This window comes from Brugia malayi (assembly GCF_000002995.4).
Source record: "Brugia malayi strain FR3 genome assembly, contig: Bm_v4_Chr4_scaffold_001, whole genome shotgun sequence".
Lineage (NCBI taxonomy): Eukaryota > Metazoa > Nematoda > Chromadorea > Rhabditida > Onchocercidae > Brugia > Brugia malayi.
The window spans coordinates 343,640-369,384 of record NW_025062478.1 but is presented as its reverse complement, the minus strand read 5'-3'; the positions used below and the strand labels follow the sequence as shown (position 1 = coordinate 369,384).

General features: G+C 29.9%; 5 protein-coding genes across 6 annotated transcripts; 3 read left to right on the top strand and 2 right to left on the bottom strand.

Annotated features, from left to right (window-relative positions):
• Positions 1-2,673: 2,673 nt before the first annotated feature.
• On the top strand, positions 2,674-8,206 carry Bm12166 (Conserved hypothetical protein, putative; the record flags this gene model as incomplete). Its single annotated transcript, XM_043081167.1, has 17 exons — positions 2,674-2,870; positions 3,168-3,420; positions 3,725-3,825; positions 4,121-4,202; positions 4,359-4,517; positions 4,665-4,862; positions 4,953-5,106; positions 5,373-5,536; positions 5,777-5,877; positions 6,072-6,192; positions 6,284-6,391; positions 6,582-6,698; positions 6,916-7,046; positions 7,145-7,208; positions 7,461-7,580; positions 7,722-7,886; positions 8,084-8,206. The coding sequence occupies 17 exons, from the start codon at positions 2,674-2,676 to the stop codon at positions 8,204-8,206; spliced, it is 2,358 nt and encodes a 785-aa protein (XP_042937101.1).
• Positions 8,207-8,700: 494 nt separating this feature from the next.
• On the bottom strand, positions 8,701-11,048 carry Bma-sti-1 (TPR Domain; the record flags this gene model as incomplete). Of its 2 annotated transcripts, XM_043081165.1 has the most annotated exons (8): positions 8,701-8,833; positions 8,911-9,118; positions 9,232-9,393; positions 9,636-9,756; positions 9,947-10,043; positions 10,173-10,275; positions 10,815-10,941; positions 11,040-11,048. In XM_043081165.1, the coding sequence occupies 8 exons, from the start codon at positions 11,046-11,048 to the stop codon at positions 8,701-8,703; spliced, it is 960 nt and encodes a 319-aa protein (XP_042937099.1). The 2 variants fall into 2 exon arrangements, with proteins under 2 accessions (XP_042937099.1, XP_042937100.1); XM_043081166.1 differs by lacking the exons at positions 10,173-10,275; positions 10,815-10,941; positions 11,040-11,048 and having other exon boundaries at positions 9,947-10,060.
• A 432-nt stretch (positions 11,049-11,480) lies between these two features.
• Positions 11,481-11,684, bottom strand: Bm997 (Uncharacterized protein; the record flags this gene model as incomplete). Its single annotated transcript, XM_043081164.1, has 1 exon — positions 11,481-11,684. One exon carries the CDS (start codon positions 11,682-11,684, stop codon positions 11,481-11,483), a length of 204 nt encoding a protein of 67 aa, XP_042937098.1.
• A 977-nt stretch (positions 11,685-12,661) lies between these two features.
• On the top strand, positions 12,662-16,428 carry Bma-tig-2 (Transforming growth factor beta like domain containing protein; the record flags this gene model as incomplete). The annotated part of the gene is made up of 9 exons (XM_043081163.1): positions 12,662-12,792; positions 13,326-13,484; positions 13,748-13,839; positions 14,145-14,295; positions 14,597-14,739; positions 14,954-15,130; positions 15,230-15,291; positions 15,494-15,627; positions 16,302-16,428. 9 exons carry the CDS (start codon positions 12,662-12,664, stop codon positions 16,426-16,428), a joined length of 1,176 nt encoding a protein of 391 aa, XP_042937097.1.
• A 1,314-nt stretch (positions 16,429-17,742) lies between these two features.
• On the top strand, positions 17,743-24,353 carry Bma-prx-6 (ATPase, AAA family protein; the record flags this gene model as incomplete). The annotated part of the gene is made up of 17 exons (XM_043081162.1): positions 17,743-17,906; positions 18,580-18,811; positions 19,452-19,591; positions 19,950-20,028; positions 20,215-20,286; positions 20,606-20,900; positions 21,049-21,126; positions 21,515-21,747; positions 21,917-21,984; positions 22,057-22,138; positions 22,446-22,605; positions 22,816-22,911; positions 23,034-23,142; positions 23,250-23,363; positions 23,496-23,610; positions 23,927-24,094; positions 24,306-24,353. 17 exons carry the CDS (start codon positions 17,743-17,745, stop codon positions 24,351-24,353), a joined length of 2,253 nt encoding a protein of 750 aa, XP_042937096.1.
• Positions 24,354-25,745: the final 1,392 nt, after the last annotated feature.

The following is a 25,745-nucleotide window of genomic DNA, read 5'->3' as shown; positions in this document are numbered from 1 at the left end:
AACAAAGAAAATTTTTGAATGATTAATTGAGTTTTAATTACTTTTGATATTACTTTTAGCATTTGATAATATTGAAATTTAATCACTGCTTCTTCTTTTTTTATCATTTTCCTCTCAAATTTATCGATGGTTTCTTCTCGATGCTTGTGAATAGATTTATTGTGAAGATTTATAATCGAAATGCTTAAGGATCAATGAGAAATTTAGAATTTAAAAATTAAAATATTTAATAGCAAGAATTCAGTTAAATCAGAATTACTTTTTTCTTTTGTTGCAATCTTTTTTGTTTACTTCCCTTCAAATACTTTAAATTTTCTCATCAAAGTAAATCGATACTGATTAAATTCAAGCAATTAAATGAGATTTTATCAAATTAGGATAATTATTTGAAAAGATAAGTTTAATAGAGAAATGTAAAATTTCTGAAAATTTGTTTTACCAATCAAATTGTTATGGAAAAAAAGAAAAGAAATTTTATTTGGAATTATCCTGTGATAAAACTATAAATTTTGATTAAAATTGCTTAACATTTGCTTTATATCTTCATCAATTCTTTTTTTTTTTTTTTTATTATTATTACATATTTTAATGAATTTTAGATTAAAATTTTTTAAAAAAGAAAAGAGGAAAATGAACAGATGCTTATATTACTTAAATTCTATATCTTTTTCTTATCTTTAAACTTCAGCAAAGAAATTACAAGTGGGTAAATTGTTGACAAACACTAGAAGCTTAAGTATACAACAAACATTTTTTTTTTTTTTTTTTTTGCGTAACGAATACAAAATAACAGGTTTTCTAGTAATGTCTACAAATAATATCTTTAAAATTGATGTTGAAAAATCGAGAGTGAGTTATGCCTATCAAATTTCTTCCTTTCATCCATTCATCTGATCGCTTTCCTTAGATTTGCATCATTTCTGTCCTTTGTCATTCAATCATTTCAGTATGACAATTAGATGACACTTCGTCCTGAATGATTAATCTATCAATTCAGAATAGGTACTACTCGAAAACATTGCAAAATTAATTATTTTTCACTTTGTTATCAAAATTATATATTATTTGAAGTTATCAATTATACATTGGAAACATAATTGAATCATTGTTTATAACATATTAAATCAATTTTGAGAGATCACAGTTTGCTCAGAAATATGAACTTCCAACTTTTAAACACTGATCTATTTTAATCTCGCTTTCAGGAATAAAAAAAAAATCACACAAATTATTTAAAAGTAATATTTTCAATTATAAAGTGACGTACGTACGTATATAAGTATCCTTTGTGAGTGCTCATGGATACGTGTGTTTTAATATTTTATTTACTTTTTTAAATTATAAACCTTTAAAATTGATCTTTTTTTTTTAAGTTTTGACTTTCAACTTTTATTTATTATTGACGCGGCTTCTGGTTCAAAGCAATACTTTTTTTAAATATTTATTTCAAAATTCAAAATTCAAGATTTCTTTGGTATAAGATTTTCGATAAATATAAATATTCAAGTTTTTTCTAATAAATTGAAGAGGTACTGATATCAATCATATCTCTTAAATGATCCGAAATACCATCATCCCTGCTAACTGATAAATCAAATAAAATATTTTTGTAGAGTCAACTTCTGTTTCATTAAAAAATCTAAATTGTTTCATTGCTACTCGTAACTTTTTCATTTTCTATAATTTATTCTTTTTTCCTAATATATCTTTTATTAATTGCTATGATTGCTATTAAATATAAATATTAATTAATCAAAATTTTGTTTTATTGCTATTTTTATCACAGTGTCTAATTACTATTTTTCATATTTGGAAAATTTTATTTTCGATGATTTAGCATAAAAACTATCAAATAAGGAATGACTAAAATTGCTGGTGTAGAGAATGTAGGAATAAGTAAAACATACGACTGTCATTTTCTGGTATAGTTCAGAGTGAAATGCTTTAAACAAATTAAAAGTGGAGACACTTCTTCTTCTCCTTAAATCAGAAATCAAACATATCTGAAGAACTATTCCACTCTCAGTCCGTTTAAAATAAATAATCATTCATCTTTACTTTTCAAATCGTAAATTGCTATTTGGATAAGATCCCATAAAACTGTCATTTTAATTTTTTATAAATAAATTCAATTTGATTCGATTATGCTACAAAATAGAAGTAAAACTTAGAGTGAAACTTTGATACAATTTTTGCATTTCAGTTTTTGTTACTCTCTGCTAACAACACTAATTCTTATTTATTATCTAAGATCATATTTTCTTTTTTTTTTTTTTCTTTTATCATAAAAGATGAAGAAAATATTACGAATTTTATTATTATTTCTTCCTTCTTTTTTTTTTTTCCATGCTATTTATTTATTGTTTTTAAGGAATATTTTGTTCCATAAAAATTTCAAAATTTTTCAATAAAAGAATAAATTGATAAAGTGAAGTTAATGATAAACAAATATTAGTAAATAAACTAATTATTAAGTTGAATTAGTAGTTAATTGATTTTCAACAACTTTGTAATTTAATTTAAGTCTAAAACAGAGAGTTTACATTGCGCTCTTTGTTATTTCACCCAGTAGCGCCAGACGTCTGTCTAAAAGACTTCGAAACGTAAGTGTTGTGATTCGCAACATTTTAATATCAATCAAATTTCTTGTAGTTTAACTTTTGATTGAAACAAATGGATTTCTTGCCAACGATCGAAGATCCACGTCATACGCCTGGAAAGCGACACGGTTACGCAAAGGAACAATTATCACCTCACGCACTCACGAACAATAATCAAAAATCTCTACTTAACAGTTTTATCACTACTCCACCGGTTTCTAAGCCACCAAATCACTTTATCAGTAATACTAACAAATTTTATCTGACTAAGTATGTCAATCTGACTAAGCTTACTTTTTATTTTTTTATTTCAAAAACACAAAAATTTGATGGAATTTAGGAAATCATTTTTCCATCTGTTTTTTCTTCTTCCTTCTCAAAAAGTGCTATGAATTCTAATTTCATATTATAATTGGTTTACGACGAGTTTATACGTAATTTGAATTTCCATTAATTTACTTAACATTATGCGCAGAGAAATAAACTTTATTCACACTGTTATAGAAAATAACAATTGCAAGAAGAAAAAGAAAATCAAATTATTTCAAAATCTGTTTTTTATTTCAGGCAACAAAATCAGGAACGTAACAGTTACACGTCATCTTACCCAATCCGGAAATCTGCATTCTTGGTATACAGCAATTCTTCGAATCAGAAAGCACCAGAAATGCAGATAGATCCACCAACTATCATCGGCAATCCATTAATTACTCGTAATGATATCCTAAAGCCAAAGCCAAGATATGCTACATCTGTTAGCCAAGTTTATAACAAAGACTCAATAAAACTTGGCAGTGCACAATATTCCGATAATAGCAATGTGAGAATATTCAATCTGCTTTTACAATATGGCAGTCAAAAAATTTTTAATTTAATATTGAAATTTATTTAGCAGAAAAAAATTCAATTCACTAATAGTAGCAGATGCCAAGAGCTTTTGTTGTTGATATTTTGAATTATATTAGAGATTATAGAGAGTATTTGAATCAAATATCAAAAGTAACTTAAATTTTTTGTAGTCATAATATCAAAATGAGAGTTAAGACTAATTTAAGTTGAGACTAATTTTTGATTTCAAATTTAGGAAAATTTTACGACGAAATTCATTTACGTAAAACATTTAGAGTACTGGAAAACAAATAATAGGAGTAGACCTAGTCACTAACAGACAGGAAGGATTACAACAACAGTCAATGCAAATGGCTTGCTTTGAATTGAAATCCAGGTAAGACAAAAGAAAGAAAAATAAATGAAAAATGTTGATATCAATGTTGAAATCATTTTTTGATATAATTTCATCTCAATTACTTTTTGATTTATTTACTTTTATATTTGTATTCACTACTAATTATCAATTTCAACGTGTACTCTTTTCTTTTTACTCTGAAATTGATAATACTATTCGATATTTATGTGACATATAGCCAAGTATGCGATTTGAGCCAAATTTGCTAAGCAGTAATTATATATTATTTTCTCTTTGAATACAGAATGATGAATATATGCAGAATATATTTTAGAGAAGTACCAATTATATCAGAAAAGAAAATGGATGATATGCCGCGATTGAAAAATTTTAAAAATATCTTGAATAAATTCCAGGTATCTTTTGACAAGACTATCATCTAATTTAAATATATTTAACTTATCTCTGTGAATGCAAAGAAGCTATGAATATTAATAATATATATTTCACTCCTTAGTTTCTTATCAAATTGAGAAGTGTTATGATATTTATTTTCTGTAAAAATCAATCAGATAGCAAGTGATTATGCATTACGACAAAAGCAGCAACGAGAACAAAATCGATATAATAGCAGCGATGATCGATCGGATCAAGAATTTAACAGTTCAGATTGGGAGCAATCATCTGAGCATGCATATTCCGAGCAGAATTACAAGTTGGCAAAGAATAAAGTAACATATTTTAGATAAATTCATCAATTATTTTTTATTAATTATTAATTAATTAATTAAATTCATTAATTAATTGACAAGTTGAAAATATCAACAAATAAAATAAATCTACTATTAATGAAGTTTGAGAAATCTTATGCATTACAGCAAAGGCATTTACGACCATTTACGGTATCTGCTGGGAAAAACATTCGTAGCAGTTTACCGAAACAATGGCTTACGCGGGTAAATGATACGTACGTGAACGTAGAAAGACGCTCAGCAGCAATGTCTGGCATGTCATCTGTGCCACCATCACCGCCAATGTCATCTCATAAGCCACGAAATAGAACCAACAGTCTAAGAGTTCGTAAAATCTTTCAAAACATTCAAATATTTCATTCCCAAAATATTTAATGAAAAATTTTTGTACAATTAAAATCAATCATTGTTCAGATAATAAGTATGAAACAACGAGGATTTTTCAATAATAATTCCTACCGGAATGAGCAAATGACATGTCAACTTCACAATGTGAACGATCCTAGGCCAATTACAGAAAATGAGACAAGAATAAGCCCAGCTGGCACACCATCATCCTCTTCTCACGGTTTTGTCCAACTTTGTTTTCTTTTTCCTCTCCATTTATTAAAAAATACTAGAATGATAAATTGAAATAATTGGAATAGTAAATATGCAAAAATAAGACAACAATTTAACATTTATGAAAAATTTTTTTAAAAAATTGCGGATGTTAATGAAATATTTTCAAACATTTTTTTCTTAAAATTACTAAAAAACATTTTTTATTTAATAAATGCAAATTAAAAATGCAATTTATTCATAAGTTTAATTGAATAGAATAATGATCCTCAGGTTGCATTATCCAATGTATCTCAACGGATAGCTACAAGAGAGTGATACCAGTGGCGCAGATGTCGTCACCTTCCCCATCATTACCGCCATCAAAATCGCAAAGTATTAGCAGTGAAACGGAAGACGATGATGATTCGGCATCTGTTATCGGACTCTATAAACAGGTCAAGTTGCTGTGAAAATCAATCCTTACAACATATTAATGTATATCATCTGATATTATTATTATCATATCAGATGATATCATCTAAGTCAAATAACAAGTACAACATAGTGGATATCTTATCTTTTATCATAAGAAATTAATTATTACATTAAAATTAATTTGAAATGAATTTCAACAGAAATATTTTAAAAATGAATGCATATACATTCAGTGTCACAGTCTCATCAAATATTTGCAGATGACTTCAAATCATCTTGAAATATTGCAATATGCTTCAACTCATGTGAACAAATTTTTCGTAAATCGTAATTTAATGGTACCAAAAGTGAATTTACAAAAGTGACGAATTTTTATTTAAATTTGAAAATCAAAGTGAGATAAATTCAAAGTAAGATAAAAGTTATATGATAAAATGAATGTATTTTAAAATTAAAGCAAAAATACTCCAATAATTTTGATAATATCAATGAGATACTTTAGTTCAGATTAAACTTCAGCTTCAAATTTCTAATTTTATAAGAAAAAAATTTTAGATTGCAATTGAGTGATTTAATTTTCGAATCAATGATGCCAGTCTTCTCGAAATGTTATACACACTTTTTCAATGCATTTTTACCGCATGATGGCTTCCTGAGTTCAGCAATCAATGTGATAGTAAGATAAATGGCAATAATTGTAAATGCGGCACTGATATGGCTTATCAGTAAAGTAATCAAACAACAATGCGCTTTCTCTCTTATTGCAGGCTGAGCCTTCTTTATTCATCCATTCAAATCCAATAAAGTCTGACCTTACAGTTGGAAACATATGGAACCCGCCGATACTTGTCGAGATTAGAGCAAAACAAGATGAGGTATGATCGTTGTGATTTAGATATTTGCATATTGTTAATTGAAGTTTAAATTTTTCATTTTTGTTTATTGAAGTTTAAATGCTTAATTCACATTTTCAACGATACATTCTTGAACATTATGCAAAGTAAAATGATTTACTAGTATGCTTGGCTCATTAGAAAATTAGTTTTTTTTTTTTTTCTTTTTTAGGAGAAACGTATACTTCGACATATTCTGGGATATCGGAATAGCCAAAAATATCGTTTCCTAATTATTCCACGATATAATTTGCTAACATTCAAATCATTTGCTGCGAATCATCAAAATGTAAGTAAATTTTCCCTTCTAACTTTATTTAAATTATAATCGGAATTGGAATTGGAATGTTGTAATGCTTCAACAAAGTTTTAGGTACATTATGAGTTTTATAAAATATAAGCAACTTGCAAGAACTTAATTGAAATTACTTATTGATATTTGATTTATTTGCTATTTCCTTGTCTTTCTGATTATTTAATTTTAACTTAAAAACTAATAATTTTAGGATGTCAGTGAAGAATACGAATTGAAGATATGCTTCATCTTATTACAACTTATCTATGCATTGAAATCTTTTCAGTTGAACGGTATTGAAGCGATTAACGATGATTTAAGTGAATTCATCCTGCTGTGCAGGTATAAATTTAATTGAATCAGAATTTCATTTATTGAGCAAAAATTCTTTGCTTTTAAAAAGTTTTAAATTTAAACTATCCAATTCAAATATTGTTTAGATATACTCGAATTAATCAAAAGATTGGCAACATGGATCATCTACCAAGAGTTTTGCTACTTCAAGTAACTTTCTTTTGATTTAATTCCTTTAACATCTTAATTAAAATTTTCTATGACTTGATCTAGGACAAATAATCATAGTCGCATAATGTAATCTTGATCTTTTGAAAGATAAAAGCTTCAGTAATACAATATGTCGCCATTTCCTGACAATATCAGTATCTATCCATAAGACCTTTTCAATTTTCTACTACTAAGAGAATTGTATTGTTTCAAATGCTCAAGTTATGACAATCGTTAATGCTTCATTTTTAGGAGACATTTAGAATGACGAAAAAGCCTACCATAGGATTATGTGACTACTGTCTCAAAATACTTGCAACGATGTTGAACCTAAACAATAATTCTCTAACAAGTTTTACATACCCCATCCAGGTAAATTACCCATGCTCGTTTGTAGCACATTACCTTAATAGAATCCTCACATGAAGACTGCCAGTTATATAGTATTTATACTTGAGATTTCTCAAATACTTGAAATTTGAAAAACATCCTAAATTATGCTATAATTTGAAGGAATGCGCTAAAGCATTGCAACAAGACAAATCTAGTTCGTTGACAGAGGCAAAAAACGCACTAGAACTTGGGATTTTCGTTGGCCACGATGCTTCTTCATTCAATGATGAAGAAGACGCACAAGCTTGGATTGATTCAAAACGAGCCGACTTTGTTAATTACCTGGTAAAACAAACTCCATACGAAAAATGATAAGTTCTAGAGCAAAAGTGAAATGCTCATTGGGTACAGAAGTTCTCTTGATTTTAGAAAAGTTGGATTATTCTAGATCGCACGCTATCAACGTGAAATAACATAAACATCAAACCCTACCACGTTACCACTGCCTTATAAAATCAACAGAAAATGTTTTTAATTTTCAGTTCCGTGAAGTCGCTGACGGTTCCTGCTTAGTAAACGAAGTATACGAACAGTTGCGTCTGCAGTTCCTTCTCTCAATCACACCACAAACGCTGTTGAAAATGGTCGGAAATATGTACTTATAAAATCTTCAAATAAAACAATGAAACTGCGCACAAATCTGTACAGTTTGATATTTAAATAAGCCATGAATCCTTTCCAGGAAGTTTACGGTACCTATCAAATAACTCCATAATACCGGGATATTTATTCTCTAAACAGTCCGACTGAAAGAAATTTTTTATTATCAGATAGCAAAACAAAACGAAAGTTAGTTATCACGAAAATGAACAAAAGAGGAAAGGTTGACATCAGAAAGATGAAGCAAACAAAATGCAAAAGTACGCAAAGGCCCTCAAAGCAACTACGTCAACTTAATCTCTCATGATGTTATTTAAATTCAATCCTCTTAAGAGACTACCGTACATTAACAAGCACTAGTTTGCATTTAAACTTGGTTTTTTTTTTATTCATTACTGCAGAACACAAACCAAAACAATCTTCTAGAGATCCAAAAAATGGAAACGGAACCTCTCCAAGTAAGCAGGCATTTACTGCGCATAACAAATGAAAAATTCTCTTATCGCAGTTTAATAATGCCCGCTTCACGTAGTTTCATAAGTTTTCTTAAAATATCTGGATTTTGGAGGTGCTCACGTACTGCTCCAGGATCCTGACTCATTTGCTCCAGTAATAGCCGCATTCCTGGATCCCTGAAAGTGAATAATATGGGCTGAAGAAACTGCAAAAAAGTTACTGACATCAAACAAAAAATCTGATGAAAACGAACTTGAGTATTTCCTGTACTTCTGGATCTCGCAACGCACGTTCTCGTGCGGCATCCGGATCTTCATTATTGTTGCTCATTGCATTCATTAAACCATCACGAGCTTCCTGATTATTATTGTCTAATGCAAGAGCTGCTTCATATGCACTCTGTGCCTTCCCATATTCTTTCAGGGCGATTAATGCAGCGCCTTTCCTGATATAGGCTTTTACTGAAAAGAAGACAGATATTACATATAAGTTGATATGTAATTAAAAACATGGAATTTTCAGGTATAAATTATGACGTATACATATAACTTTCTACTGCACATCATAAACTTACTAAAAGTAGGATCTTTCTTGATACACGTATCACAATCTTCAAGTGCTCGCTGGAATTCCATCAGTTTTGTATAACAAGCTGCTCTATTTGAATAAAGAACAGGATTTTCGGGATCTCGCTTCACAGCTTCGTTATAATGCTTCATAGCTTCTGGGTATTTACCTTGAAAAGTTTTAGTAGTATAAAATAAAGAGAACCTAAAATATTCTAGGTGTATTAGATAGACTTTTCTATATTAAAAAAATGTGTCATAATGAAAAAAAAAGTTGCGATGAAACATTTAATGATTTTTGAAACAAAATACAGGACTTATTCATGCTTTCAGTCACAGAATAGATGAGACTGCTGATTATTGAAGAAAACTAAATTTAAGGCATGATCTCCAAAATCCGAAGAAAACTAACCTCGCTTGAAAAGTTCGTTACCCTTAATTTTCTCTTTTTCCGCTATTTCTGGATCTATGTAAGCTAATCTTTCTCTCTCAGCTAGGTCTTTCTCCAGAACTTTCTTTTTCTTGACTATTTCCTGAAATTTACACAACCTGATAGCGATTGGACGAAAAGATAAATGACTGATAGAGTCTACAAAGAAAATAAACGGTAATTAAATTCGATGTAAAGCAAGCAATCAATATTACGCGAAACACATTAAGACTGAATAACTGAAAGTCATAAAATCAGGAACCAAATAAAGGAGTTTAGAAATAATGTCTCACCGGATCTCTATGTTCCGACAATGACTTGTCGAAATAGGTAAGTGCTTCTTTCAATTGATCCAGTTTCAGGTAAGCATTTCCTATCCGGGAAAAGGCTCTGTAAAATAATTTCATTCACATGCTAAAATCCAACTTGACCACAATTATATAGGATTCTTATCTACATTTACATCTGTCTGAATGGAGGCAGATATCTCATTTACTAAAGATTTTTCATATAATTTACTTTGCAATTAGCGTATAGTCCGCTCGCTGTTCACGACCAATGTCCACTGCTTTCTTGCAAAGTTCGATACATTCGTCATACTTTTTCTGCTCGAAAAGCACCGCTACAATAATATAATATCTGCTTCGTTCATCATATATTATCTAATCTATACTGAAGTTAATGATAATGCCTGCCGACAAAATCATAAGAAAACAACCAACAAACACGAATAACTAACATAAACACTCAAAGACATATTTCAAATTAGAATAAAGTAAAGCAGATAGGAATTATGGTAAAACAGGTACACATACGACGATGTATATATATGTAATCTAAGATCACTCAGTATAAAATATGACATTTCTAGCATTTTTAACACTGTAAAGTGCTCCAATCAGAAGCTTGAATTAATGAGACCATTTATCATAAAAAATGAATTTGAGTCTTGACTAAATAGGATTAATGCAAATTTCTGATAAATGACTGCTTAAATATGTTCACCAAAAAATTACTGGAAATAGAAAGCACATCATCAAAGATAAGTCCAAAATTCTCAAAATCACATCCTCCGACTAGCGCACTACTAAATCATTAGGTATTAATAGAAGCAGTAAAAGAAAATAAAAAGGATTTTCTTAAATTATAAATAGATCCCACCAGCTTTATTGTTATAAAAAACAATACTCGTAGGATCAATCTCAATAGCTTTATCATAATGCTTTATTGCTTCATCGAAATTCCTTTCTTTATAGGCTGCATTACCGAGCTCTTTTTCTTTTAAAGCCTGCAATGTAAACCTCAGTAGACAGCACATATTAAATATTAAGTAAAGAGAAATTTAATCGACGATTATTGACACAACAATCAAAAAGAACAAATTACCTCTGCCATTATAGTTTATTGAGAACACTGCCTTTCACTATAAACGCGTCCTTGTCTTAATGTCACCTAAAAATTAGAAATTATATGGCATTACGTGAGATCTGCACCAATGATTACGAGATTGCCGCATAAATAAAGTAAAAGTTAACATCTCAGTATGACATTTTCATAAAGAAAAGGAACGATATGACATTTATATATTTAACTACTTGGACAAACTTGGCAAATCAAAGTGAAAGCCTTGTTTACTTTCAAATGTCTTATTATAATGGGTATTGGAATTTATCACAAGAGATTTACGAATAACAATGGACTACATGAAGAGATTCATCTTAATGTGAATTGCAGTACCGATATGAGGTGAAGCCTACTGGTCAGGAAATCAGTGAGCAAAGTGATTCGGAGTAATGCAAACATAAGTTCCTATTCAAAGGCGACATTTTATGTACAACCGAGTGCAGTACCCATTACTAAGCCCTTAGATACCTGGGGAAGATTGCCCACACCTCCCCGAGCCGAAACGTCGCAGAACGCCAAGCAGTCATCGAATACAACTGCCGAACCAATCAGCACAAAACCAATTCTGTATTCGAAATTGTTCGCAAACGCCCCCGCCCCCGCCATTCCAGAACAATCTAGAAGCATACACAGTAATCCGCAAGTCCATCATAAGACGCTTGCACACTGTTGCAGCATAGGTGACGACTTAATCGCTGCTACGTTCTTTTGTGTGTTGTTTCACCGGGTCATAGGTCAAGGGTTGTCTTGTTGTATTCTTTCTTTTTTTTTGCAAATAAATCAATTACTGAGAGAAGAGAGAGAGAGAGAACTCTAATTATGTCATTGTAAAAGAAAATGATAAAAAGGGAATTCCAAAAAGAGAGATTGTACAAACTGGCGGAGAATGTGAAAACTTAGCAATGAGATTTCCAGTTTAAATGCTAATTTGACGAAATAAGAAATAAGATTGTTAATGTCACAAAGGGAGAGCTTCTGGTTCAATGGTTAACAGTTGACGAACAGTGTTTCCCACTTTGTCTTGCATCATCTCAAAATCATTGAAATTAGTTATTGAAAATGAAGGACAAAACTATCGAAACAAATGATAAGTTGTGTAATAATTAGTTATGCAATAATTGCCTCATCAGATTGGTAAAGTAAAGTATGATTAACTGGGATATTTCTCACTCAATTTCTGGTGCAATTTCGTTAAATAAACAGAAATTTAATAAAATAATATTGTTGGAATATTGTTAACAAGTTGTCCAGTAGAGTTGCAATGTGTAGTAGAAGTTTCAATAATTAAAAAAATTTTCATCTACCAATAAATAAAATGTTTCTCCCAAAGAATATTGGAATCTTTGAACGACGCCATATATGCCTCTATTTTCATTAGTATTATTACTCGCAAAAAAATGCTGTGTTGACCAGATTGGATCTCAGATGAGAGGAATGGAATTTTCGTTTCCTTAAAAAAGGTGTATTAATTCTGTACAGATAAAATTCCGTATCAGCTATAATTAAACTATTTAATTTAAACCCGAAACATCACTATAACTTCTGCATTTTTGCTTTTCTCTGAATTCTTTTAGTCTGAATCATTTAAGGCATTCGAATTTCAGATGGATTGCGATAGTCGATTGTTTGTATTAGTGCTATCGTTTCTGGTTTGTTGTTTCAATATAGCGCAAGCATCAACGGGCTTTTATGTTGATAATGAAAATGCACAATCGATACCACTTTCTGTTAGCAGGTCCTTAAGCTTGCTTCTCACTTCTTTTATTTCAAGGGTAAACAAAGATTAGTTGATAAAGATCCACAGATTAGCTAATCTCACACAGACTTAATGTTTAAAAACTACCCCTTTGATAAATAAAGTAGATTTAATTCTCAATCATCGAAAATTTTGATCAGTTCATTGGTATCATATTGGGTGCTGTTTATTTTTAACGGAACAGTTATCAAAATCTGTAGATATCCCTCCGAGTTACGTAATAAATATTCAAATTAAATTATGCAAGTATTATGGGTTTTAATTTGTTTAAATATTAATTGAGGATATAAAAATGATATGTGAAACATCGTAATTTTTCACGTTATTCTGACAAAAAGTTTATTCATCATCTCTTGTTTCTTCGTCATATTTTTACTGCAAAGTGAGGTTGTCAAACAGTATCTCTCCATCCTGTGTTTTCAGGCTGTTAATTCCTTCGGTTACCTAATTCTAATAGGTTCAAGAAACAATACATTTGCATTTTTCTTTCATGTCTATTAATGGCTTTTCAGACATGGAAGTGCGAGATTGGAGTCAAAAATATTAGAATTATTGGGGATTGGATATCCAAGACCGCTAGTTGTTGGTGTAAAGGATGACATAGCATCACGTTTTATGGCAGATTTATATCGAAACTTGGAGCATGATGTTGAGTTGAATCCCGCTTACAAGTATTAACACTTTCTTTCTTAATTAATTTTTAAGTTAAAGAACTAATTTCAAAAAAAGTATTAATTAAATCGTAAATATTGCTGGAAACAGGGTGAAAAAATGTGACTGCTGCACTGCAGTTTAAGGAGATGAATGATTTAATCTAATTACATAGATAAAGAATCATCGGATACTACATTTGTTGATTTCTTTCTAGAAAATTTTTCTTCTATTTTGCATTGCAAATTTTTAATTATGTGAGGAAAATGTTTGCTTTTCATTTTAGATATCTGGCTAGTGGACAGTTACTGTCAGCAGATGAGAAAGAAGCCATTGAATTAGGCGAAGCTGACACAATTGTCTCATTCTTGCCACGAGGTTGTGATTTTCCACTGGCTGAGATTATTTCTTTGGTGATCCTAATAATTTTTCCGAAACATACTGAGAACATACGCTTTATTTACCTTTCATTTTCCTTTTTCAGTTATTGATCCTTTTTTTCAGTTATATATCAGTTTATCTATGTGCAATATCGTTAATCTATGCTGCATATGCATATGATTTAACTGTGAGAATATTAAAGAATTAATTTTCCCATAGTTGAATCACTCTGAGGTGAATTCGTAATATATATATTACTGTTTGAATTTTCACATATTGCAGTGGGAATATTTTTTCAGAGCAGAGAACAGCACCAAATTATGGGACAAATTTGCAGTTCGATCTTGCGAATATACCGATAGGTGGCCAGCTTTTGCATGCTGAACTTCGAATATTTTTTAATGGTTCGATTAAACCAAGGCGCGTCTTCGCAACTATTCCGTATTCAAGGTTTGTTATGACAGTTATTAAAAACAACTAGTAGTTTTCAGAATTTATTTATCTTTCCCTAGGTTCAATGGTAATGTTTACTTCTTAGTAGTATTATCACTATTCAGTAATATTTACTACTTCGGACTTATTTACATGAAAGATTCTGAACAGTTATAAAACTGAATTGGTATAAATGTTGTGGAGCTGTACTGTATTGGAAAAATCTTTTGTTCTATCAATGCCAGTTTTTTCATGCGGCACTTAATAAAACTGCTTTGAAAAATTTTTACTGGTTTTGTATAATGTTTGACTTGTTTAGAGATCTGAGTTATACAACAACAATAGAGTCACGTATATCAGGCAGCGGACATTTTGTTATAAATATTACAGAAACACTCTTACGCTGGATTCATAATCGTTCGATTCTTAATATTGTAACTCTTTATGCAATCTCAGCGCACGGTGCGTTTCTGAAGATTTATGTTTAATCATGGACAAACTTTTGTTGTATGTAAAAGAACATAATTTGATCACGTTTCCGAAGTGTAATTCTGAGCGCTTTGCATACTAAGAAAATACGATAAGTGGAAAAAATTGTTTTAATGAACTCGAACTTGTAAATAGTTAATATTAAAGTGAATAGTTAGTATTGAAATCTTTTGCATCTTTTTTTCAGGAGAGAGGAAGCTCTTGGAAAATTTTGGTGAATGGCGTGGATTTGGGATAGCTTCCTTTGTGGACGGTATAAATCATATCCACCAACGCGTTAAACGTGACACATCTGATGAAACCAGTGCGTTTGATGATTATGGATATGGTTTTTCGGCAAGACCTGATCCACTTCGACATTCAGGCAGACTTTAAAAATTTTTCTTTCATTTTTTAGCATCAGTTATGTATATGTATATATTTTTTTGCTATGTAGTTATTTCTATATTTGATTTATTTTCAGCTTCTAATAAAGGCTGCCGTAGGCGAACACTTTACGTGGATTTCAAAGATCTTGGTTGGCAGGTGAATGCTGAACTTTTGCTTGTTTAGCACAGCACTTTGACCACAATTATGAAAAGTTTCGAGATGCCATTGGTCAATCGTTTTACACAATAAAAACTGTGCTAAATGATTGGAGAGTTCGGTGATCATTCTGATTTACAAATTTCTATAATTCTTATTATGTAGAGTTGCAACCTGCAGTGATTTTGTAAGAATGCTATAGGACTGGGTTATTGCACCAGATGGTTACCATGCATATTATTGTGATGGCTTTTGTTCCTTTCCACTGAATAATCATATGAATGCAACGAATCATGCTATTGTTCAGACACTTGTTCATCTCATCGACCCAACCAGGTTTGTTCATATTATGTGTTCATATATTACACATTTTAAGCATCTGTTAGTGTTGTTTTCATGAGCAAATTTTGGATTTATCGGAGTTTGCTTTTGTCCTATTTTTGTATCAACTTCTTTTCCATATTATCAGACATGTAAAAAAGAGAAGGAACTGCATTCTCTTCACTTTTGATATTGGTAATGTAGATGTATAATACTTAATACAGTGCAATAAGAATACTTGTGCAAGTGCTGAAAATTTATAGAGAAATAGTTACTGGAACACGGCGATTGTTATTTTTCTACAGAACTGAAAAGAGACAGAATGAAAACTTTTGTTTGAATAATTGTTAGTAAGAGTTAAATCCATGTATGGAATGGCATGTCATGCACACTTACCTCAAGTCGTGATTTGCAAGTCCAAAATTATCCTTCATTTATATGATATAAGAATTTTTTGTCGTTCGTGATTTGAACGATGCTCTTTCTCTGCATATCCCAAAAATATGTCTTAATGATTTATGTTTTGGAACTCGTCTATTCTTTTCATTCCTCAAATTACATACTTTCATTCTGTTCTTTTTTATCTTAAAATTATAATCTTTTATTTACAACCTTACTTGCAGATATTTTGAATTTCAGTTGTTTAAATTTTAGGTATATTTTTCCTTTCTACCAGATCATATTTGCAGGACATCAGAAGCAAAATGTGCACCTTCATCGTTACGTTCAATGAAAATACTATTCATCGATAATGCTCAAAATGTGGTACTGAAACGCTACAAGGACATGCAAGTACGTGATTGTGGTTGCCAGTAGTCACTATTAGTCATCAGTTTTTCACAATCTGTTTCGAAACTTTTCATCTATGTATATTACATATTATATTTAGTCTTTTATGTGGATAATTTTATTCTTCCTATTTTTTTAAAACACTCCAATTACTTTTGGACACTTTTCAATATGTCTAAATCAAGAAATAAAAAAACTAGAAAATATAGTCGATATTGTTTCTTCTTTTGAATACTCGGCAGATTGTGCTTTCTGCCGGAAATCATGATTCTATACTATGTCACAAATTTCAAGGTTCAAATTGATCATCCAACCCTGGATAAACATATGAGGTCAAGTTAGTGTTGTATAAAATATCTCTGAAACATAGCACTTTAGATATCAAAGTTCAGTTATTCTTCGGAAGTTTTATGAAATAATATTACGATTTTTCCATTGTATGTCAGTTCTTGTTTAATCGAAGATCTTGTAGAACAAAGTGCGTTTTATTTTAATTGATCAGATCAACAAAGAGTGTTTATAAACTTAAGGTGTTAACTGTTATGTATATTATAATTTTATGCATTATACTTACGTTTTACTGCCAGGAATTTAACGTATAAATGGCATTTGTATTCCTACTTATGCATAGTAATTGTTCACATGCAATATCTCCATATATTACGGTTATTGTTGTTCTTTTATTAGCTTTTCTGAAACCAGTGATTAACTTTTTCATGCTTCTTTCGTACTGATCGGGTGGGTTTATCTTTTGTTATTGTACTTCTTAAAATAATACTGCCAATACTGTGCACTTTTTATATTGTTATCATATTTTAGGTCAACTTCATTGAATGTTATGTTCTCATTTGATTAATCTGATCACTTTATCATACGTTGAGGGTAATAACGTAGTTTTAACTATTTGTAAGAATATTCCTTATGTAATGCACATCGGATGAAATTTTCCTGTAAAATGAAAATAATTTACTGTTTGTTATTGTTTGTTAAAATATTTATGCATCACTTGATATTATCTCTCATACTGCATCATATGCTGTTTTAGATAAAACTTATATGCAGTTTTGCCTTCCACATGATTGCATTATTTTTTACATTTATATACATAACGTGATAAAACCAGTTGAGTAGAACCGGTTCCTAATTAGAATCTCGAAGGATCACCGAAGTTCCATCTATCCTAATTGCTTATATTAACAGGTTACACTGAACAGGGAGATTATAGTTTTAAATCAATTTGCTATCATCTTTTCCGTGAAGTTTTAGCAGTTTAAAGATTTTTCTTCGGTTTGTTTTTATTGCTTTGTTTTTTAAGTTAAGCGGCCATCGTTTTGGATTGTTATGAAGCGATATAAGCGAATCTTGCTATACTATAAGCTTGCACAGTTCTTGGCGGCATTGTACATCAGATGGTTCAGGAAAAGTCCAAGTCAGTACATTTGTATGCACCACAAAAGTCAACAAATTTCCATCAGAGGAAAACATTGTCGTTATGGTTATCAAAGGTTTCTATTTTCTTTCCTGTTAGATTTGACTGAAAAAGTGGTCATCTTTCTATAATTAAACGGGTATTGGTTTTACTACTTTGAAATTTTTTCACCTGTTAGCGTTATCTAACATATACCGTTTATTCATCATGAGTAAATGCATTAAATTGTTTTGTTCAGGAAATTATGATAGCTTAAAAGTTTCAAGAGAATAGTAATCAAATTATTGCTATTAGCCAGAACAATTAAGTAGGTAAATTGATGTTTCGGACTGTTCAAGAAAGTTGTTACTGGTTAAAAAACTTAAGACATAATAGTTTGAACATAAACAGTCAATTCTGTAACAAAATGAAGGAGTATAGATTTTTAATTCTATTTGTAACCTTGGAATTCTTAATTTATTAGTGGCTTTCGGAATTGTTACTAATTGTAATAGTAATCTATTATTTACTGCATCACATAATTTGGTGGTATGACATAATTATTTACTATTCTTTTTTTTTTTTGCTGTAAGCTATTCAACCATTTTATTTAATCTACTGGTTGCTTTGGCATGACTTCAATTTAAAATTTTATTCCTAATCCCAAGTCTCAGAAATAATTTTACAGTTTCATCTTCGAAGTTGACATAGAATGCTGTTAGTTGATTTAAATTAAAAGTTTCCCATTTTGTATTTGCGAATATTTTCAGTTCTGGAACAACAGTGTGGATCGGTTGTCGTTATGCTTTTCTAATTACAGCTAATAAAAAGGATATTAAAAAAATTGTTGTTAAAAATCGTAACAACAGTAATCAAAAAATGATTATATATCCTGTCAAAATATATCCAGTACTGTGTGATAAACCTATTGCTTTCATCGATGAACTTAGTGCATTTAATCTTTCCAACAGAAAGTTTCACCTTGACGATATATTAATTGAGGTATCTTTTTTTACGTTTATTTGCACACCTTAATTTATTTATAAATTCTTAGTGTCATCGTAACTGCTTAGTCAATTAACATAGCATTTCACTTTTCATAAGAGCTTCCATCACTCGAGAATAGTTGCTGATTATATCAGTTAAATTACTTCCACTTAATTTATGCTTTCAAATTTATAATTATATTTCGTAGGAAGTCAGTCATGTGATGTTTACCTAAATTCAATATGATATTTGACTTCGAGAATTATATTTGTAAGCAAGTTACAATCTAATTAATTGAATTGAGAAGATTCATTTCTTAATGATTGCATTTTTGTTATGTTTCTGAGCTATTTGAACTGTTATTTGATGAAGAATGATACAGTTTTAATCATTCCCAATATATTTTAGTATCAGATTATACCGTTTTCTTCTTTAATAAACCATTTTGTTGTATTATCCCATTCCATTTTTATAATCAAATATATTTTTTCAATCTTTCGAAACAAATATTGCAAAAGAGAATAATTAAGATTAATTAAGTTAAGCAGCAACTGGACTAGATTATCACAGTTCATATACTACTGCTAGTATAATAAAATTATTTTTGTAGCCTAGTCATATTCCGTAAAAACTGGCATTTTTTTTTTATTTTTAGACTTTTTGCTCGTCAGATATTGTCGATGAAGCAGAATCATGTATTTCGTGTGGTGTTCATATTGCTTTGATTATTACATCTTTTTACAATCCATTAGCTGATTATTCGGATGAACTTCGAGAATATTTTCAAACACCAAGGTTTATCTTTTTGGCTATTCTTACTCTTATCCAATTATCATAGAAATTTTCATTATATATCATAAGTTGCCATTTGGTGTGAATGGTCAAAAGATCATATTTCTTTAATATTTCCATTGCATTAGTGTAGATTTAAATGCCTGAAATTTTATCTGAAATTGCAAACTTCCACGAATCACCATACTACCAAAACTTTCAGATTTACTTCTTGATTATAACTCCATTGTGATCTCTTAACTTGCTTTATGTAAGATGAATATCTATTTGCTTTTATCATGTAAATATATGATCGTAGGGAACTTCACTTAAATTTATAAATATCTTGAATTGATTAAATTCTTATGTAAATAATTTGTAGACTAGTTTCGGTGGGTGATATCATTGCTATTCATTGGCGTAAACCATGGAGCAAAAAAACGAAAGAGATATTCTTCAAGGTATTATATTACTTTCTAGGATAAACTCTTTATCATCGCTAATTTCTGAGAGTGTAAATGAGAACTAAATTGAATGAATAAATTATACTGGCTGTTTGGAATTAGCTTCTTTAGAAAAGTTAACTTTTATTTTTTTATAATTTTTATTAGTGGTCTCTTAACTTTATGCAAGTATCATATCTTCAGATTCTTTATTTCGAGGATTCGGAGGGACTGTTGGAAGCTATCGTCGATTCACAAAATACAACGTTATATCAGGTCTTATATTCAATTTGTCTTGTATGAAGGAGCAAATAATTATGCATTTTCCATTTTTTTAATTATATTTTTAAGGTCTTTTCTGCTTTGTTAAGATTTCGCTTTCATTTAGCAAAATTTTGATCAACGAACTTTATAACTTTTTCATATTTCTGTCTATTTAGTTTCTAGTTTGTAGTTATTAAAAAGTTATTCCTAAAATTTCTGTGCGATTTTAGTGGTTTTTCTTATAACTAGAATTTTTAAATTTATTCTTAGGACTTTCTTGTTTTTCTTGAAAATTTTGGTTTACACCGGATGACATTTAAATATTTTACAGGATAAGGGAATTTATGACAGAATACCATACAGTGATATTACGTGTTATGTGCCGGAACAATTCCTAGGAATAGCACGGCGAATTTCTTCTCTTATCGAAGCTAATTGTAGATTGAAAACATCCTCGCCAACACTGGTTATACTTCTTAGTGGTTCACTGGGTTCTGGAAAAAAGTTATTCCTAAAATATTTATCTTCTCTAACACATATGGATGTTTACTTTTCCAATTGGTTTGATATTTGGAATAGTGCATCTGCGATTTATGAAACAAATATTCATAATGCTTTTGAAAAAGGTTTTTTCTTTTTTTTGATTACATTATTCATACTTCACAAATGTCTTTTTTGATATTTTTTTTTTCTTAAATCAATTCCAAATTCAAATTATAATAAGAATATTAATTTAAACAATCTTTAGTTGCTTATTTCTTAATTCGTTTTTAGCTTCAACAAGTAATTTCTCATTATGGGCTCTTCTGAATGCAGATTTGCTTGGCTACGACACGGATGGAGCCAAACAAGGTACTTTAAATTTCTCCACTTCCAATAAAATTCCTACCGACTTTTTTTTCTAATTCTATTTTTAGTTAAATTTAGCTTAACATAAAACTACAAATATACTTCACTGCAATAATTGCATTCAAAATGGTCTCTTTATTTCAAAATCAAATAATAGAAAACATTGTATGTTCATCTCATTTTGAAAGAATAAATCAAGGATAGATTAGCAGTGTTCACCATGGAATTTTAAGCAGATGAACGAAAAATTTCAGGTTAGCATATAATTATTTACTAAACAGTTCTGTTTCATCTTTAAAATGACTCAATTAATGGTTTTTTCAAGTGTTGTTGACTTTAATTACAAGTCTGATTTTTTTAAAAATATTTTCAAGCAGAATTTTTGTTACAGATGCTCGAGGGTTGATATGTTTAACGAAGCTTCTTAAAACTTGCACCATACCTGCCATATTTCTGGTTTGTGATTGCAATAAATTATCAACATTACCGGTTTCATTACGTTCTTTAATTCTTTATCATTTCCAAATTCCATTACTCACCGAAGAAGATCGAAAATCTATAATTATGCATGAAGTTGATGAGCCAGATCTCATCGATATTGCTACCATTGTCCATCAGACAAGCGTAAGTTGTTCTACATTCTTTTTTACCTTGGACTCATCCATTTTATAATTTTCAGCATATTTTTTTCCATAAATTTTTTAGCATACTTATTTATAATCCTAACATCAAATTTGTTGTTTAAAGAAATTTGAATGAAAATTGACGATATCTAAAACTTGTCAAATTTTAGGGATTTACTTTATCTGATCTGCATGCTGTTCTATCGGATGCATTATTTCGGAAAAATACTACAAATTCGTAAGTCTTTTTTTGATGCTATTCAGGTAGGGGTAGTCAGATTTCTCAAATACTCGGAATTCATTTTTACAGGCCGAAACTAAAAACCGAACATTTCATATGGGCGATTGATACGCGTAATAAAAGATTAGCTGATAAAGTTGGAGCACCCGCTGTAAGTTATCACTAATTAGTTTTGAATTTAATTTCAAATATAATTCATCTAAAATACAGCTCGTTCTTTATCCAACCTTTAATATTTTGGAATATTGATTGTTTACAAATATTAATCGATAATGTACGACGTTGACTTTTGAGGACAAGGATTTGATAAGCAAATTAATGTAAAAAAAAAAACTTACTGGAAATAAAAATCTTTAATTTCTTAAATTCTTTAAAATGTTAGGGAAAGTTTATAGGTTTCATTGTGTTAATTTAAAACTACAGTTTCTCTATAATATTATTCCTAGACAAATTTATAGATACCAAAAGTGACATGGGACGATGTTGGTGGTTTAGAGGATGTCAAACAAATTGTTATTGAAAGTTTAATTCTGAATTTGCAAGGGAAAAAGAATATGAGACGTAGTGGTGCTTTGTTGTATGGTCCTCCTGGTTGTGGTAAAACACTCATTGCTAAAGGTTTAGGTTTTATTGTTAGAATCGCTAATTTTGAAACCCGTACTGCACCGTTCTAAGAAAAATTAAAACTTCTTCCAAAATTGAATATAAATTTTAATTTGTGTCCGTCCTTTCTCATACAGCTATAGTAAATTCATATAACAGGTTGATGTTGTTTGATGATTCTTTGACATTAAAATACTGAAAGTGTTGTTGACTACTATTTTGCAGCTATCGCAAATCAGTTTAAAATAACTTTTCTAAGTGTAAAAGGACCCGAACTACTCAACAAATATGTTGGCCAAAGCGAAGCAAATGTTCGCAAAGGTAGTGTGCTTTTTTTATCAATCTTAATTATGCATAATTATTTCTGAATCACATCACATATGACTATCATGATGATAGAAGAATTGTAGATATTTGAAAATTGTTGAAATCATTTCTTTTAGTGTTTGAGAAAGCGCGACAAGCTGAGCCTTGTGTATTATTCTTCGATGAACTCGATTCTCTTGCTTCAAAACGAGGTCGTTGCGGTGATTCTAATCGTGTAGTTGATAAGTGTGTTTATCAGCTATAATTCAACAGCAACTCTCCTATAATTTGTTTGTCAGCTATAATTTTTATAATATAATCATTTACGCTATCAATTTTATATTTAATTCCAGCATTGTATCACAGTTGACTGCAGAATTAGATTGCTTGGAAGATTCAAAAATCTTTATTTTGGGTGCTACAAATCGGCTTGATTTGTTAGACTCATCGCTACTGAGGCCAGGAAGGTAATCCGGTAACTTATATAATATTGTGTTATAATTCGAAACTTTTTTACATATCCATTTTTTTTGACTCATTGTGACGAATGAAAGATTCATTTCCGTTTCCTCTTTTTACTCGTTCTTTATTTGTTTAAGGTTTGACAAAATCATTGAAGTAAGTGGAACAAGGGATGTTGTAACACGTGAACGTATACTTCGTGCAGCTAGCAGAAATATAACATTTGCCGATGATGTTGATTTGAAAGAAATTGTATGCCATTAATGAATTAATTTATCTTTAAAATATCACTAACAATAAAAATTAATGAAAAAAACAACAACAGTTGTTGACATAATTTATGAAGGATAATACAATCTGTGAATGTAATGGCAGTAACATTCTGTAACAAAGTATGTTTAAAGTAATTCTGTTAACATAATTTGATGACTTTCCATTAGGTTTGGATTCATAATTGTAGCTATTTATCAAATTTCACAGGTGCGTTACTGATGTGTTCAAATTTTTTGGTAAAAAAGCTTATTTCAATTTTCACTTTTTTTTTTTTTTTTGAAAACTTGCTGTTTAGGCAGAATCGTGTGGTCATTTGTCATCGGGAGCAGATTTGCATGCAGTAATTTCCCGTGCACAAATGGATGCAATACGAAAGCGAATTGAAGCTATAGAAATCGGAATGGCAGTACCTGAGGAACAGCTTTTAATCACACAGGATAATCTCAAAAATGCAGTGAGTGAGGTTAGTTTTTCTTGAGCTGTTTTCCTGATTTTAGAATAGAGATGAACTTGATTAAGTAACATTTGATTTGATTATGAATTTTTTTGATGTTTGACCTTTTAAACTATTAAAGAAAATTAATAAGTTTTTGAAAAGTTATCACTAGAACATAGAACGTATAAGTCAATAATTAAGAAATTACAATAGTATTCCTGCGTAAAAATGATTTCAGATAATTCCATCTCTTGGTGCAAATTGCGGACAGTTGCATGAACTCTAAACTTCTCAATATTTTGATGCTAAGGCTTTTTGAGTAGCTTAAGCTTTTTTGGTTCTTCAGAAATAGCAATATTGTCTTCATTTCTTCACGAAAAGATCGTTAAAGTACTTAAATTGTGCTTTTTGCATTTTCATTTATTTTGTCACATCCTTATTTCTTTTTTTAAAAAACTGTGTTGCTGAAATTGTTTTAGCCTTTGATCTAACGCACATTGCACTCTGCTCATGTACTCTGATCATTCTTATGTAATATGTTTGTAATAATTTTCAATTGTTGGACATTATGTACTAATGTATTAGGTGTATATATTCTAATCAATTTTGCTCGGAACTTATTGTTAGTAAGATTCCCCCCCCCCTTTCATACATCTTAAAGTAGAGTTCTACCTGCTTATCAATACCTGTCCACATGATTCATTTCAGAACTTTCCAATTTGTCATTCATATCAAATAAAGATAAAATAATTGCGAAGATTACTTTTTCCTTCTTTAATATTTTTGATTGTTAATGAACAAATAAACGATAAATTTACATTCATCCGTAATGAAATAATAAATAATTGATGCTGTAGTGATACTGCAGTCATAAATAGTAAACTGATTGGAATAATTTAATGGAAAGTTAGTCACAGAAATAAATTTAATGATAGAATAATAGAAAGATCAATATTTAAACGAGAAGTAAGGTGCAATCACTATACATTTCCAAAAAATTGTGCAATAATTGTAGAATTTCATTGTGCATAAACTGAGTAAATTTATTTATGTGAAGACAGTCTTATTTAACTTATCTATTGATTGATTTATCAGTGATTACTGTGATTAGACACCCTGATTGATTAATTTGAGAAATAGCAATAAAGAAATTGAATATAAATATTAGATATTTTGAAAGATCTGTTACTATGATATTTTTCTTTCTGCTAAATTTGACTCTTCGATTTTAAAATCTTCGCTCTTTTTTTTTTTTTAAATTCAAGATGGCAGAATAGATCATCTGAAATACTTTACATAGTAAGAGAGGGAATTGATCATTCATTTCCAATCAATTTTATATCAGGTTTTATTCCTTGTGCATAATTTGCAGTGATTTTCTAGTTCCTCTAAAGATAAAAAGTTTATTTAATTTTCTATCATTATTATTATTATTATTTTTTTCTTTGATAATATCTGGAAGTTTCTATACCTTTCAATTTATTGAGGGCAATTCGCTGTAACATTTAAAGTATGAAACAAAATTATTTTAATTTTCATTTAGGCGTTGAAATAGAATGAACGGAAAGTTTATTCATTATATGACATTAAATGGTTGATTCTATCATAATTACATTCAAATATTCCCTTTCAAAAAGAAAAAAATGAATTTCTAATTACTGATACTTTTCCATTGTCA